Genomic DNA, 16443 nt, shown 5'->3' on the forward strand with positions numbered 1-16443 from the left:
TTGTGCAGGTTGTCTTWCATCTGGTGCTAGTAATTATGACCTTTCCCATTCCAATGTTGTGTTAGTGCAAGAAGAGGTAGTTGCACATTTCTTCCTCTGCCCTCTGCTAGTTTAGGAACTTTCTCTTATTCTTCATGCCTGGAACATATTATTTTGTATACTACCTCATATTGATCTAGCTTGTCACCATCTTAAAAGAAAACAGCTCACTCCTGCTTTGGATTAAAAAAAATAATAAATGGAATTGTTTAAAAAGTAATGGTGGACTTTYGATCACGATTGGATAAATAAGATGTGAATACCTTGTCATAGATAGTTCTTTCAAAGATTACATTTCAACAGAGAACATGGTATAACTCAGCCTCACAGTGTGTCACATTCTAACATCMTAAGTGAGTTATTTTTTTCTCTGTTTTCAGTTTGTGAAATTGGCAGACCTATTTTCGCAGCCACCTTTGTTTAGAAAACTGGCAAAGATAACATTAAAAACAACAAAACATCACAGTAGCTGATAGTATGGAGTTACGGATATGTGCATATAATAYATGAAATATATATGTTACATAATAGTGAAAAGAAGTTTCAAAGTACTGATTCTTTTACATATGTTTTTCATACATCTCTCATGGTTCAGTTCCCCCCCCCCCCTTTTATCCTTGTCTTTTCCACAAAACATTTCAGACTTAGCTGAATTAAAAATGAAACACTCTAGGGAACGGTGCTCCCTGAGGTATATATGACTGTGAAGCACTGCAAACTTTTGTTGGTAGTAAATCTTAAAAGATTTGCTCAATGTATCTGATTCCCTGGAGGAATTGTTCATGAAATTTGGGGAAAAATGAAACACATTTTCAGTATAAAAAAACCAACAAAACAAAGGTAAGGTTTGAATTGTGGTTAAGCCACAAAGGTTTATCTTGCAAATAGGACTCTCTTCTATTATGCCCAGCATTTTAAATTTTAAAGAAGTGGGGTTTATGTGGCCCTTACAGATTCAGAGTTGTAATAACCTTTTTTTTTTGAGTCCCCCCTTTTTTTCACTTGTTATATTTTATTTTGAATATTGTGAAATTTAAATGAGGTTTCGTGAACATTTAGCTAGCTTTATACACTGTCTAGTAAAAAAAGAGGAGTTGGGAAGTTTCTTCTGTGTTGTTTCACTATCTTATTTTTTGAAAGACTGGATACTTGAATATGATACTTAAATTTACTGGTTTCTGTTTTTCAAATTTGTTTACATTAAAATGTTTTGTTTAGMCTGCTCTCCCTTTCTGAAAACATTTCTAAGATTTATCTTTGGGATTATTAATGCCATGGATGTGATGAGTATTTGTGTAATGGTGACTGTCTTGTCACATGCCATTCTTTAATTTGAAGTATTAAAGCCTCGTCATCTCCTCCTCTCTTTCCTTCATCCAGTACATGTAGCTCTCCTTTGAAAATGGCAACTTCTGTTCCTTTTGTAGTGTTTGATTCTTTGAATCTTTTCTTCATGAGTATTTGAAAGTGATWTTTAACACTGGAGAATTGCTTTCTTTTCCTTTGGAGTGATTCAGATGGAGTTTCTGTGTCTGGTGTCTGTTTCATTTTTCTTCAAAAGATAGGTTGTTTAAGCAGTAGTATGTCTTACCTTTTTAACTCTTGAAAGGCTCTAAATTAGATGGAAAGTAATACAGTGTTTGTAGTACTTCTTCACCTGGGGAAGGTATGCCGAGAAACAGCATTTGAATTGTAGTCTTTAAAAAGTATAATAAAATATGAGATTTCAAAACACAAAATCCCAGAAAAGGTACTTTGAAGCCTAGGTTCATATGAAACAAAATTCTCCAAAGTGTGAAGAAACGTTGCTGAAAATACATTTTGTACTATTCACAGAATTGAATTTGTCTGCTGTTGATGTGATTGCTTTATGCTGAATGCAAGTGCTTCATAGCTCCCATGTTTTGATTTTTTTTTTTTTAGGAAGAACAGAATCGAGGCAAGCCCAAYTGGGAACACCTGAATGAAGATTTACACGTACTTATCACTGTGGAGGATGCTCAAAATAGAGCAGAAATAAAGCTGAAGAGGGCTGTTGAAGAAGTAAAAAAGTTACTGATACCTGCAGTAAGTATTTGTATGCAATCCTTTGATTTCCATTTTCAGGAGGTACTTTTGACATACTACTAACATACTATGGGTGTAAGAGTAAGCTTACAGAGGGGCATCCTGGAAAGAAGTTCAGATACGATTTTATAATATTCTAGTGATCTTTACACCATCTCATACCAGATTGAATTATTCCTTAGAACTGAATAGTATTTTAGGAAGACATTGTCTTTTTTTGCCTCTTTTAGATGCAAGTATAGGAAATTGTTATCACCTTTAAAAGGCAATGCTGAACTGTTACAAACACTAGTTTTCTCTCTTCAGTGTTAGTATTCTTCACTTTCAGGCTGGGGGAATATGACATGCTTTCATGTTTCACTTTGAGATGATTCTGATACTTTAAGAAAAGAAGGCATGTTTTTTTAGATCATCCCATTAAACATTTTGCAAAAAAAGAACAAAATCCTTTAGTATCAAAAAACTTTGCTGTCAGTGTACTGGAAAAATAAACGTAGTGAAACTGGAAAATGGGTTGTCTTTCTCATTTCCTGATAATATAAACTGGCTTCTGCACAGCTAGATGACTTAAATCCTATTTCAGAGACCAGAATTACCCTGTTAGAGCCCTTCTCTTAGATCTTCTCTGTATTGTCACTCAGAGTAAGGTGATTCAGTGTGGCTTTATAGTCCATCCCATGCCCTTGACTTGCATCTTGTGCTCATTTTTACCACCACTTTCRTGACCCTGTAAAATGAAAAGAATAAATTATATCTTTTTTCAGTGGTGGAAATTTTTTTCGTATTACAAGGAAAAATTGAGACTATCTTGTGAAAGAAAGTAGTAGTTGCTATTAAAAGACATACTGATTTTGGGTACTTAGTGAATGCTAATAGATGCTGGCTGTGAGGAAACTTGTGGTGACACATTCTGTCTCTATAAGCAGATTTATTCAGAAGACATTTTTAAAAGTTACTAAAGATAGACTTAATTTCTGAATTATCAAAAAATGGTAGAATATTAATAGGAGGTATAAAAAAATGTGATTTAGACCTCTTGACACTGCACATTGTCAGTTTCTGAAATAGAGTAGATCTTCAAAATTTATTCATTAAAGAGACCTTGAACACATTAGAATTGAGTTTGCAGTCAGGATTTATATGGGCAAAACTTTGAAACCCTTATGTTCATTCTTTAGCTACTACTTAGCAAACAGTTTAAACAACAAACTTCCGTGTGAATGAATTTTATCACRTATGTTCATTCTTCTACCTTCCTCTTACTGATGAATAATACGACTCAAAGGCCAACTTCAGGATGACCTGATGGGTTACAAACCCCCAGTATGTCTGATGTGTGTACTCTATGTATATTTGCGTTATGCTTGTTTTGTGTAGCTCTTGGATGGGTGTGTAAGCCTCAAAAAAAAAAAATGTAATGCATTGGCTGTTTTTTCATTGTGAAGTTGACAGCCAGCTCTCTATCTTGAAAGTACTCTGCCTCATTTAGTAGCTTAGTCAGTTGGGGAAGCTATGTAATCCTGATTACAGAAATAATTGTTTTTCCGCTTTAATAAAAATAACGACACAGGGCTACCTATTGTCTGAATAGTGCATCAGCTGAAATACACTTGTCAGTTCATTTCATTATCATCTTCATCTATTATGCATAGGCATAAGAGATTTGGGTGGTGTATATTACTTGCACAAGAGTTAAAGGTCTTGTGCTCTTAATTTCTCAAAGTTGTGCCTTGCTGAAACAGGTATATGTAGTACATAGTAATGAATTAGTATACAGGTGAACTTTGTTTTGTACTACCCATTGCATCTGTTCAGTTAGTATAAAAAACTGGAGTTGTGGCTTCAGCCAGTTTGAGAGCTGAAAAACTCAGTATGGTATTAAAATAGGAATTGAGAACTTCTGTGAGGGAAGTAATAAAACTTCAAATAATCAGTATAAGCATGAGGGGAAAACAGGAAATCCTAGTGGATTATAACAGTGTGAGTGAAACTCTGGTTGTTGGAAGATTCCAAAGATGCTCTAAAATATAAGAATGGAAAATTGAAAATTCCTATTAATGTGATAGAATATCTGCAACTATTACTGTTTTTCAGAGAAATGTCAAAGGATTAAAATTGGAAAAAAAAAGTAAATGTATTTGCCTTCTATTGCTGTCCAACTTGATTAAAATTTGAGATTATGCAAGAGAGAAGACTCATTTTCATTCTTGCCATACAGTGTGACAATGCTTTGGGTTTATGAGATAAATTTCAGAACCATGTTAGTGTTCTAGTGTTAAGATATGGAAATTAGTTGCTAATTTCTTCGAATGAGCAGTTATTTTTGTACTCAAGATGTTAAAAAGCCTAATTACATTTTCYAGCAACAGTGCACAAATAGGCGCGTTTCTTAAAATGGATTTCTGTTTGAATGTACTTGGGTGAACAGAGACTATTTCTGTACTAAAGTGTGTTTCTTACGTTTATGAATCTGGATCATTAGTGATTTTTTTTTTCCCTGTGGATGTGAATTAATATTTTCCCTTTTCACTTGCTCTTGCATTTTTACCAAGATAGTGGTACAGTCAAGTAGTTTATCTTTAGAAATGAAAAGCACAACTTGAGACAGACTGGCTGAACAAGCCATTTTTTTCTCCTTGAGGAGAAAGGCCAACATTTTTTGTTAATCATTATTCATTTGTATTTCATTTACATTTCTTCAGTATGAAACAATTTTTAAAAAATTTTTGKCTGTACTTCAAGTTCCACAGGACTGATTCTTTCCTCTTCCTGTAGTTCAGTGAAATRCTGGTCTTTATCTAGACCTGCAAGATCATACAGTATTACTTTCCATGTTTTTCTTTGGAAAAAAAGAAGGATTAATGAAGCAGTCTGCAGACTTTGGGGATTACATTAAGTTGTACTGTCCTTATGCCTGCTTCTGAAGTGACTTCCAGATTATTGATCTCTTTTTATTGTGGTAGCATTGAGAGTTTTTTTTTTTTTTTTATTTGCAAGAGTTTCATGGGAATGGCTGGTTCTCTTGCAAAGGAAAGACAAAAGGTGCTCTGGATGGATTGTTCACTGCAGAACAGAAGAAAAAACTCAGAACCCATTTGGGGGGACATACATAATCAAGAAGTATAGCATAGGGAACCAGAGCATCCTTAATGGCTTGATGTTATTCTTTGAGCTCCTGGGTTGTAGGGCTGAATTCCTCTGCCAGATGTATGTTAGGCTTCTGCACTTAGAAGTGTTGAATAAATTCTTTTAGCAGAATGAGTTTATCTAGATAYTCCTTTCATTTTACAGATGACCAGGTCTCATTTAATTACTAATTTGTCTTACACTGGCTGTATTGGATGAGGCACTTATGACAGAATTCAAATTACAAACACATAGTCTTTACCTCTTTTTGCTTTTGATTCCATGATTCCTTTCTGAGGAAAAGATCATATTTCTGGTTTGTGCTTAGCTGTTCTAAATTGGTCTGAAATTAGTGTTAACTCAGATTTTTTTATTGCCTTTCCTGTGTTGAGGCAGCTATAGTTTACTTGGTGTCCGCCTCCATCTTCTTGGAAGACAGCTGCAACATGAAATTATTCAGTGATGCTCCCTGTCAAACTTGGTATATCATTTGCCACTACTATGTAGAATTTTAAGGTTGTGATGGGTAGGAAATAATGTTTCAGCAGAAGSTTGTTTCATTTTGCTCCTACATTTGGATCTTGCTGGTAATAGTGATTTTAGACTTTTCGGTCTTGACCATCTTTAAATTTAACTTATGGAAAAGTTAATGTGCTGTATACAGTATRATTTTTACAAATTGGAGCATTTTTTATAGTGATGCTTAGTATGTACTCATTCACGAACTGTCCTCCTTCTGTTTAGTCCCTGTTACTATAGATGTTATTTTGATGGCATTTCTGTTTTTAGTCACTTCTATATACAAGACATTTTAAGACTGTTTAACCATGCTTTAGCCTTAGTTAAAAAAAAGAAAAGAAAGCAGTTATTACAGTAATGCTGTAGATAATTTGTTGCTCTGTAATTAAGACCAGCAAAAGCTTGACATTTGAAAGCTATTAGGAGATTACATTTTTTTTATTAGCCATCTAAAAAGCCACAATAAATTCTGCATGCAAGTTTGACTTCCCTGAATCGTTCTTTCTAATTCATTCCTGCATGGTGTGTTGGTTTTACATTTTTGCTTTCACAAGTGAGAATATAGTGCTGCCTTCTGTAGTTTCCCCATTGAAATGTTGGGTCATGCTGTGCAGTCCATTGTTTGCTGCTTATTCAGTTAAAGTCACAAAATTAGTAAGTGATACAGTTGCAGAGAAAGAGCTGTCCTTAAGAGCATTTTAGGAAATTCCTACGTTTTATCTGTTTTGTCAGTTCCAATACAAGCTCTGTGTGTCRGGCAGTGAAGCAGCCAAACGCCTTGGCAGTGACTGCCAGATAAACTTTATTGATGTGGGGGAGAGGTGATAGCGTATTATTTTTAGTAGCATGAAGCGGACCTAATGTTTCCATGACCATATGAACTGAGGGCTGCTGCAGTCCTGCCATTCCTTCATGATTTGCTGTTCCTGCTTCCTGTTTTGCATCAGAAAGCCCTGGCCTTCATCTGACCGCATGGCGAGTCCATTTGGTGCAGAGTTTAACCTGACTGACTGACTTGCTGTGGTGTCAGCCCTGGTTTAGCCCTGACAGAAGTGACAGCATGAGAACAGGCAGACGGGAAAACGGTGCTACAGCAGGCCACCCTTATATAAACACCAATTTCTGTAGAGCTGCAGTATGTTCACCTGCAAATAGCATGAGATTGAAATACCCTGCTGCAGAGAGTTTCTGATTATGACAGTGGGAAACAAAAGAGGTTTGTAGGTGTTCCTCTTTGTGCTTTCCACAGTCCAGTATGTCTAGTACTGGTAATTTCAGTAGCTTATTCACAAAATGAGTAAAGAATTACGGGAGTTAGTTTGAGAAGTCTTTAAGTAAATTTCTGCTATTCACTTTAATGGTCTTACTTCCCTGAAAGTATTTAYTGTCATGCAAGTCTGCGTTTTAAAAATGAGAGCAAGAATTTCTTGCACCAGTTCACATAGGAAGCGTTTATATATTGTACTTGATAGGTCATTTACAATGTTAAATTTCTGAGTTTGCATTAGTATTAACAAAATTATTTTGGGGCAGCTGCAAGTGAGAAGTAACTCTCTCCATCAATGTGTATGGTGGTGAAAACTGCACACCAGTGGTTCATCACCACCAAAATAATGTCTGTTGAATGAAAATTGKTTTTTTGAGACCGTATTTCCTGCAACATGTCTTGATGATTTCCAACTTAGTTAATGTAGTTTAAATTYTGTTAAATTCAATGACTCTCCTGAAATGAGCGTTGTAGTACAAAGTAGAAAATCAGAATTATTCATCAGAATRTTGTTCAGYGTGACAGAGCACTGGAACAGGTTGCCCAGAGAGGTTGTGGAGTCTGCTTCTCTGGAGTTACTCAAAATACTCCTGGATGCCATACTGTGCAACCTGCTCTGAGTGAAAATGCTTTAGTAGAGGAGTTGGATTAGATTGTCTCATGGAGTGCCTTCCAACCCAAACCATTCTRTGGTTCTGTGWTGAGAATAATTATTAAAAGGGATATAATATATGCTTTTTGTRTCATGATTWTAGATTTGTTTTCAAYGTTCCATTTTCMGAAAATTGGCAAATAATTAAATGGKAAATACAAATTTATGATGATCTTTGCCCTCACATATTTCAATTGATTGTTTTACAAATTTGGACATATAGTCATGATCAGATATAAATATGTAAATATGTTGAGTTTTATTAGCTTATAGCTTAGGTAGCAGTTCACAGGGGTTCTTGTTCCTCCTGGGCTTTCCTTATTCTGATGGGAGAAAGAAGCTTCTCCAGCAGTTATTTGTAAGCATCTTAATCCAGCTGTTACTCTGAATGTTCTTCTGGATTTTTTTATGTCTTCTAGAGCTGAAGGAAATTAGTTTTGGATACATACAGTTACTTTTGAATACCCTCTCTCTTTTTCCCYTTTTCCTTCTTCTTTACCATCCTCTTTATTCATTTGTTTTAGGTGTTACAAATGTATAACATGAGAAGTGGTAGATCTAATTTCTGGAAAAGACCTTGGGAAACTTACAAAATAGTCTCTGCTCAAAGAGAAACAAAGACACTCTGTTGCCTGAAACTCAGTAGGGACATGYCCTTCCAAAGCAGGATTATGCATTGATTTGGAGCTCTAATTAGGTTTGGCATGGGCTTTGTCTGTCTTCAGAAATGTGCTTAATCTATTTGATTTTTTTTGKTAGATGTAGTTGTGGAAGAAAAAATTGTGTTGACCTGTTGTGGTAGTTTGTTTTGTGGTATCTGTAACTTGTTTTTAACTTTTCATTCTGTTTTTTAAATTTGCTTCCTCTAGTCTTGGCTGTTTTCCCAGTGCTTTCTCTACTCAGGTGGGGGGGGGGGTGTATTTTTGTTGGTTTATTTGTTTGTTTTGTTGTTGTGGGRTGTTTTTAAATTCTTCTATACTTYCATYCTTTTTCTGTTKGTGGTCCTGGAACAGAACACATAAMTTGGGATCTTTATATAAAATCTTGTTAAAACATTTCTCCACTTACTGAAAAAGCAGATGATTAAGCTATGATTCTCCTTGTCTGGCCATCTTAATGAAGATAGTGACAAAACTGCAATGAATTACCTACATATTAGTTTTCTTATCCTTCAGTTTCTAGTTACAGGTCAGCTTTGGTTCATTGATTTTCTTTTTTAAAATCACAACTTTATACCTCTATGAGAGAAATTAAAATTTTAGAATTGTGATTCCTAGGGAGATGTAGTATTAMGTATAGGARTTAGTTGTCCTGCACTTTTAGCACATTTTAATGCTAAACACTAACTGGACTATATTGGGGAGGTCAGATCACTTTATGTACGAGTCACCTTGGAGTGGTTTYTAGAGAGAACTTAGCAATTGCAAAGATTTTTGTGTGAAGCAATACTAAAGTAACCATAAACATTTCCCTTTTCCAACCATTTAACACATTCTTTATTGCTAGTTTAGTTTTGAAATCTAGATTTCTAATTCTACAAAAGTAAAGTTTGTCATACAAACGTCTGTGTTTTAATGCTGACTGATGATTTACACTCATCTAGTTGCTCTACATTATGCTATTTTGACGTCAGTCAGAAAATTCTAACCTGTGGAAAAGTGCCAAGGGTTTTTCACCTAYTACTCAATAGAAAACTTAAGTGTTTCTATTTTAAAACAGTACAGAAATACTTGAGCTTCCAGTGGAGGAGTAATACGATTTCTTTTTCTTTCATAAGTTGTTTGTAGGCTAAGACTTTCATATGAGGGTCTTATGGATACTGTTAGCAGGATAAACATAGGTGGGCATGATAAAAGAAATTGCGACTGATTATGTTAAATAGTTTATATAATTCTGGACTAGGCCATTTGTAGCATACTTTATATTAAATTGGAGTGATGAACCATCCTGGAAAGTGATTAGATGAGATCTTATAAAAGCTCTGTATTATTTTCAAACATGCCTTATTAATAGAGATAGCACTGCCTTCTACATTTTAATTATTACCATTATTAGCTAATTTTTTAATGTTTTCACAACATCTGTGTATGTAGTAAATTATGTTCATCAGTTTCAACTTGTGTTGTAACGTGAAATGTGTTTTATATTCGAAATCACTTGGAAATACTGGATAGAAGGAAATTTGAACACCAACAAACCTAATGAAAAAGACAGGGGTCTCTAACACTGTATCCAGTCCTTTGATATTGCAGCTTTTTATAAATGAATTGGAAGATGTGAGGTTTTCTATTTGACCAAACACAGCTGTCGATGCTAAGAAATTCAGCTGCTTTATTTATAAATAAATAATTCTAGCCTTTGATAAATACTTGGCTACAGCCTCGAGARTTGTACATTACAAATCCTTTTTCATGAGACTGAAAAAAACCAAAGCCCCAAAACCACCATTTGGAGTTGGCTGTCTTATGATCATTTGAAACAGTTTTCACGAAAACTAATTTTCAGTCATGTAATTGCATGCATYACTATGCCTTCCTCTTAGAAGCAGCTTCTTCATGATTCCTTCACTCTCTAGTTTGTGTCCTAGTTTGAAAACAGAATTTTATTGTCGGCTACCCTGACTTTCTTGTCAGCCACAGTAACTATACTGGTATAGTTGTACTAAAGCCAGCGAACATCAAGTGAAATGGAACTAGAAGGTGGAGTGGAGATTTGTCAAATGTACACATGGGCACTTGAGTGCTGTGGTGATGGAAGTGGGAATTCCAGTTCCTTGCTCAGCCTTCTGGCTGTGTTAGGCAGCGGGTGGCCTTACTTTTCTGTCTGCTTGTCTGAGGTTTCAGTGTTTAATGAGTAGACCTGAAGCTTCTAGATCTTAAAGAAAAATATCGAGGTTTTAAAATAGAGCTTGCTTGCTTAGTTTGTTAGAATTAACAGTCAAAAACTATTACTGTCAACAGACATGCAACASACATCGGATGTGTTGAGTAATAAAATGTTCATGTATTATGCAGAAAAGCTGTCTGCAGGAGKATAATCATTTGTATTATCTTGGAAGATGAGTTCTTAAAGACCAAGGGAGCTAAGAGGAGTGTCTGGGTTTCTCCTGGTTTGAACCCACCATAGGATATATGGTAATGTGCTAATCTGATTTGTCAGTTAACGGTATCCTGGCATTTGGAACAAATAAACTATTGGCAGAGTCTTGGGAAGAATACTGTTTTTTCTTAGTGCCTGCARAAGCAAAGCCTATTTGCCTTTCAGTAGTCATTTCTGAAGTTACAGATTAATTTCCAAACAAGGTGGTTGAGCTGTGGAGTTGGACTCCTTTAGTAATCCTTGCAGTATCAGCTCCTCTCTTAGTGGATGGTGGAAGACCTTTCAAAGAGACTTTTTACTCAGCAGTGAGGAGAGCTTCAGGGAAATCTCTTACTTTTGAAGATCCRAAGGTCAATCAGATTCAAGAAACATAAACATAAAAAAATCAGGCTTTTTAAATGCCTCAGGTCATAGAAAGACTTTTTTTTCCCCTATGATAGCAAAGCTACTTTAAATAAACCTTAACCTTTTCATCTGTAAAATGTGTTGAGAGCACCTGACTGTTTTTTAAATACTCTGAGRGGTAGATGTTTACTTAACAATAAATATTGTTAAGTAAAGTTTTTGTTAAGTTAAATATTTACTTAAATAAATATTGTGAGAGGTCATTACTGGAATGCTCTTTCTTTTGTAGCAATCTGTAGTTTTACAGATACTTCTTGGAGACAGAAGAAGGAACAAAGTTTATACTATCCTGTAGGATTGGAGATTGCAGGGGAGACGGAAGGTTTTTGGTGTTCATAAAAAGAGTTGTGTTAATAAGAGGTTTCATTGATTTCAGCCTAGAAATTGGATTTTTTTTCCTTATTTTTCGGGTGTGTGTGTGTTACATAAGCCAAAGTTCTGTGTATTGGGGAAATATTTTTTTGTGTAGGAACTTTTAACATTATGTATAAACATGTATCTTCAGCTGTGTTGCCTTTGTGCTAAAGGTAAAATAGGCATTAAATTATGTTTTGTCATCCTTAGAAAATAGATGGGAAGATTAGCAGTTGTGCAGAATCAGATAGGAGTCCTGCTCATCTGGGCAGCCTTAAAGAAACTAAACTCTTCCACTATCATTTGAGAAAATGTCATCCCTTGTTTCCACGTAAATCATGCTGCAGTGCTTGGATAATAAAGTGAAGCCTGTAAGACACTAAAGCTGATAAATAGTGCAATTTATTCTTATTATGCCATGCTTTATATTCCATATATTTTACGGCTTTTAGAAATAATCTGTTTGTAGCAGTTTCAACAAACAGATGTTAATAGTTTTTAAATAACAAATTCTTTCACCGCTGTCTATAGGATTTTGTTAAAAGATCCTAAGTGACTGCAGTAACAAGATCCCATTAAGATTAGTAGTAYTTCGTACAGCTGAAGTATACAGAYTTTCTAAAATCTTAGTCTAGGTTACTTCTAAGAACTTGAAAGATGCACAGTTGTGTTGATTTGATACTAATAGTGGTTTAGGTTTGAAATCTAGGAATTGATTTTTACTGAAAGTTCAAATTGACTTGGAAACGTTAGAAATCTTCACCAAGACAAGATGATTTAGTTGAGACATAATCTCCAACATTATTTTTTTTTCCTGCATTTTAATCTGTTTTGTCAGTTTTCTTCAACTGTGAATCACATATAGTTTTTCAACCAAATATTAAGGTTCAGGGGAATTAGGAGACTAGGTGTATGATTCCATATTATTTAATGTAAAACACCTGCAATTTAAGGCATGGCTTCTCTTTCTAGATTCAGTAAACWCTTTCTGATGGAGGTGTGTGTAGTAGAATCTTAAGGGGAAAGAATAAACAATTACTCCTTTTGGTGTTTTGATATCAATTTGGGTTTGTTTTTTTTTAATAATCTTTGCTTTATACTTTAATTTCTTTCACAAATGTCAAAGTAGAATCCTTTTCAATTTAAAAAAAATATTAGCAGGGAAACTTAACTGGCATAAGAACAGTAAATTTGTGACTGTTCGGCTTCTCTGAACAGCTTGTATTTCAAGGGAAGCTTATGTAAAACATAGAAAAAAGGAGTTTTTTTCTTTAGAATATCAGCCTGTTACTTATGATTAAAAAAGTAATTTCAGAAAAAAACTTGGTTTGATAATTATATTTATAGAAATTAAACATGTCCATATTGCTCTAAAACATTAGTATTAGTAGCATATGTTACCAATCCAAACAAGTAAATATTACAGTTAAAAACATAGAAATGAGGATTTGCTGTGCATTCTGGGGAAGAATATTTTTTTTTTCCAAATTAACCTTTCAGTGCTTCTCTGTACATTCACCTTGCCACTTTATTGTTGGGGCATAGTTTAGATGTCCAGTTAGACCAGTTATTTTCCTGGCTTTGACCTCAGGCTTATGGCTATACTTTCTTAATTTTGCCAGGATTATTTTCGTGGGTTTGGTGATGAAAGTTTCTCTTTCTCAAAAACACAGGGATGTGTTGCATTCATGGCAGAGAGCAGTATCTCTCCTGTCTGCCRCATAACCCAAATTTAAGAGAGACAAAAAATGGCACCATCTAGAAAGCATGGTTTAAGAGTTTTTCCATATAGTTTCTTGGAAAAGGGGGTTGATACATGTGTCTGTATCACTTTTGTCACTGTTCCTTGATTCAGAAGTATAARTAGATCTGACGATGATTTAAGTCTCAGTTCTGCTTCCTATGAGACATACTTAGTGCAGGGCAGATCTCTTCTTTTGATACCTGAAGTGCAGCATCTTAGGGGTGGAAGCCAGAGCATGGTTCTCCTGTCCTTTTTTTTTTTGTAGATGCGAGTTTTGCAAAAGAGAGAAACAAGTATTAAACCCTGAGTGTCACCCTGTTTGGAGAGACTGCTGTAATCCTGAAGGATCTGATGCAAGTGAAATTGCTTCTCATTGCAGTAGGGACAGCCTTACTCAACAACTGTTCTTTGGTTCATTAATCTATCCAAACTTGCTTTTGGAAGTCATTTCCTAGTCTTCTCTAAACTCTCCACCATCTTCCACAATATTTGTTATGCTTTGTCTTTTGTTGCTTCATTCAAAATACGTTTCTTTTGGCAAAGTATACAAATGGCATTTGTGAATCCTTGCTGAGTCCTGCAGCCTCCGCCAAAAGATGTTTTAGGAAGAGAATTCATAAAATTTTGTATCAACCAGTCTGTCACTTAGGCCTCTGTGGTTAACATCCAGACCTCTCATTCCCAACTATGCGCACTCAACRGTTTTATGTACTGACTTGCACAGAAGCCTCTGCTGTGTTATTTGCTAGTTATGTTTAGGTAAACCAGTTGGTTTTTCTTATTYTTGAGATGCCATTTCCTCTCCCTGGTGAGACTGACAGTATGTTGTATCATAGAAATAAGAGCTTCCAGAAGGTTAAAACTGGGGGCATAATAAGTGTGATAATAAGGGTGACTTGAATCTTTTTACTGAATACTTTCGCAACCAAAGCCAAAGCAAAACCAGATTTTTTTTTTGTTGTTGTCTGGTGGCTCATGGGGTAACCAAAAAAAACCAGAAGAATAAACTTTCTGCAATCCAAAATATGAAGCCATATAGTGATCTCAGATGCTGTGCAACTAGACTGTGATAAACTGTTTTCAAATGGCAAAACCAGATAAAGAAGTGTGGGTGGTACTTGTGTTTTTAGCATCCCAGTAAGAAAAATGGAGCTTCTTTGTAAACTGYCAAATACAAGTGTAGAGTCTGACTAAAAAGAATTACCAGAAACCCCAACATAAAAGTAGTATTTTATCCTTATGAACATATTAGTAGTAACGCCAGGCACTGTTTCTTATCTGTGTGAAGATGAGCGATATTTCTATAGCTGAAATTTGATGTTGAGCTGTTCTTGGGAGAGGATGGGAGTGGCACTCATTATCTGTAGAAAAATTTGTATGCAGGATCTGGGACTATGGGATGTGCATAGGTAATGTACTAGTAAACTTTACACTGTGTGTAGAGGAATATGTGCAGTGCAAGATGCTGCAGTGTAGGTATGCACTGAGTGTTCTACAGACATAGGGGGACCTTATCTAGARCACCAATAAGCTCTTTATTAAAAGTTAATATGAGTTGGCAAGTATAATATATGGGCAAACATAATTAATGCATCAGTATKGTTTTATCTCAAATGCTCCTTACATCTCATGTTAAAATACATTGTTAAATTGTTTGTGCCTGTTCTTTGGTACTAGTCCTGACTTCACCAGAATCCTTATAAACCACTTAATGAATTGCATGTGGAGGTCAGATGGAGCAATATATGAGGGGTTTTTTTTGGGTTCTGATTTGGGTTGGTTTTTTTTTTTTATTTTTAAGTGTTGTTTTTGGTTGGCTGGTTGCTGTTTTGTTGTGGGTTTTTTAGAATTTTTTTTAATTTTTTTTTTTTTTTTACTTTTCTGTTGGGAGAAGTTGTAGACTGCTTCACTAATTGGACCAGATGGATCTGACTGCTTTGTTAGATGAGTCAGCCTGCACCTAAATGATGTTTTTTAACAGTWYGGCTGCATTTCATTAGGAATGCTTTGTGATAAAATTGTCTTTGGGTTTCTTTYCTGCCATTGCTTAGAGGATTTTAGAACTAAATCTGTTCTTAAATACGCTGTAGGTTTAGAATATCTCTAATTTTTAAGTGAAAGCTTAACTTTCTCAAATGTTATGAATCAAAGTAATGCATAATTTAAAGTCATACTTTGAGAAAACAAATATATGAAGTTAGCTATTCACTTTAGATTAAAAGAGGAATCAGATAATAYGGTTTGAAATTAAATGCATCGTTTGATCTCTCCAGTGTTTTAAAAGTTGGTTTTCTTCTCTTTTGAGTAACTTTCTAAGCGCATGTCTTACTTTTGCGCAGTTAGTTCTTTACTGGTTTTGGTACGTTTTTATCTGGAGAAAGGAAGAAAAGTTGTTGAAATGTTTACTCTGGGTGTTCTTGCTCTGAAAGAAATGGTGATATGACCAAAACAGACTAAAATTAATCTTTTGTGAGGACAGACCACCATYTTCATTCGCTGTAGAAGAATGAGTTAAGCCAGGCTTTAGGCTTTTCCAATACACTAAGTTTTAGTCCAGTGACAGCAAATGTTTATTCTCTTCAGCATTGAGGTGCTGTTTCCRTTTCAATGAAAGAGGGAACAGCTAGGGCAGAAGAGCAAGGGAGCAATCATCAGTTTCTTTCAAATTTTCTTGATTAAAAATGACAGGGGGGRTGGGAATAAGCTTTGCCACAAAATCTGCACATCCCCTTCTCAAAATAAAGAACACTGTAAAAGGACCTGRGTGGCTTTTAAAAAATTGAGACATTCGTATGACAGAGAGACAGTGGGTGCTTACACACGGATGTAACGACACAGTACTCAATAGCATTTTATCTAATTCCCTTGTCTGTAGTTTAGACTATTACATGCAGTATATAATAGCAATAACAAGAGTAATTAATTTCATTKGAGAGGTGACTAAGTACCCTCAGTAGTCAGCACACTGAAGTTGATGGTTCGGTTGTCTCCTTTGCTGTCATGCAGCTGGCTTTGTGCCTTCCTTAGTGTTTGTTCTGCACGACTTAGTGGATAGGAGATGCTTTGTCTCTGCAGTCTTGGAGCCTCTTTTGTAAGAAGCCGTAATGTGAGAGTACATCCCTTCCTGTACACAAAGGTGTTGCTGCTGTTCTCTGCCGTGCACAGCCATTT

At 35.3% G+C, this 16443-nt stretch overlaps 1 protein-coding gene across 4 annotated transcripts in view; it reads left to right on the forward strand.

Moving 5' to 3' along the window:
- Positions 1-16443, forward strand: part of QKI (QKI, KH domain containing RNA binding) — a 103284-nt gene that overhangs the window by 63260 nt on the left and 23581 nt on the right. For all 4 annotated transcript variants that reach the window (XM_057370434.1, XM_057370440.1, XM_057370449.1 and 1 more), the window contains exon 3: positions 1963-2106. In XM_057370434.1, coding sequence (XP_057226417.1) covers positions 1963-2106 — 144 coding nt within the window. The remainder of the gene's footprint in view (positions 1-1962; positions 2107-16443) is intronic.

Source organism: Malurus melanocephalus, unplaced genomic scaffold, assembly GCF_030028575.1.
Source record: "Malurus melanocephalus ecotype Western Australia unplaced genomic scaffold, MMel_1.1 scaffold_5, whole genome shotgun sequence".
Taxonomy (NCBI): Eukaryota; Metazoa; Chordata; class Aves; order Passeriformes; family Maluridae; genus Malurus; species Malurus melanocephalus.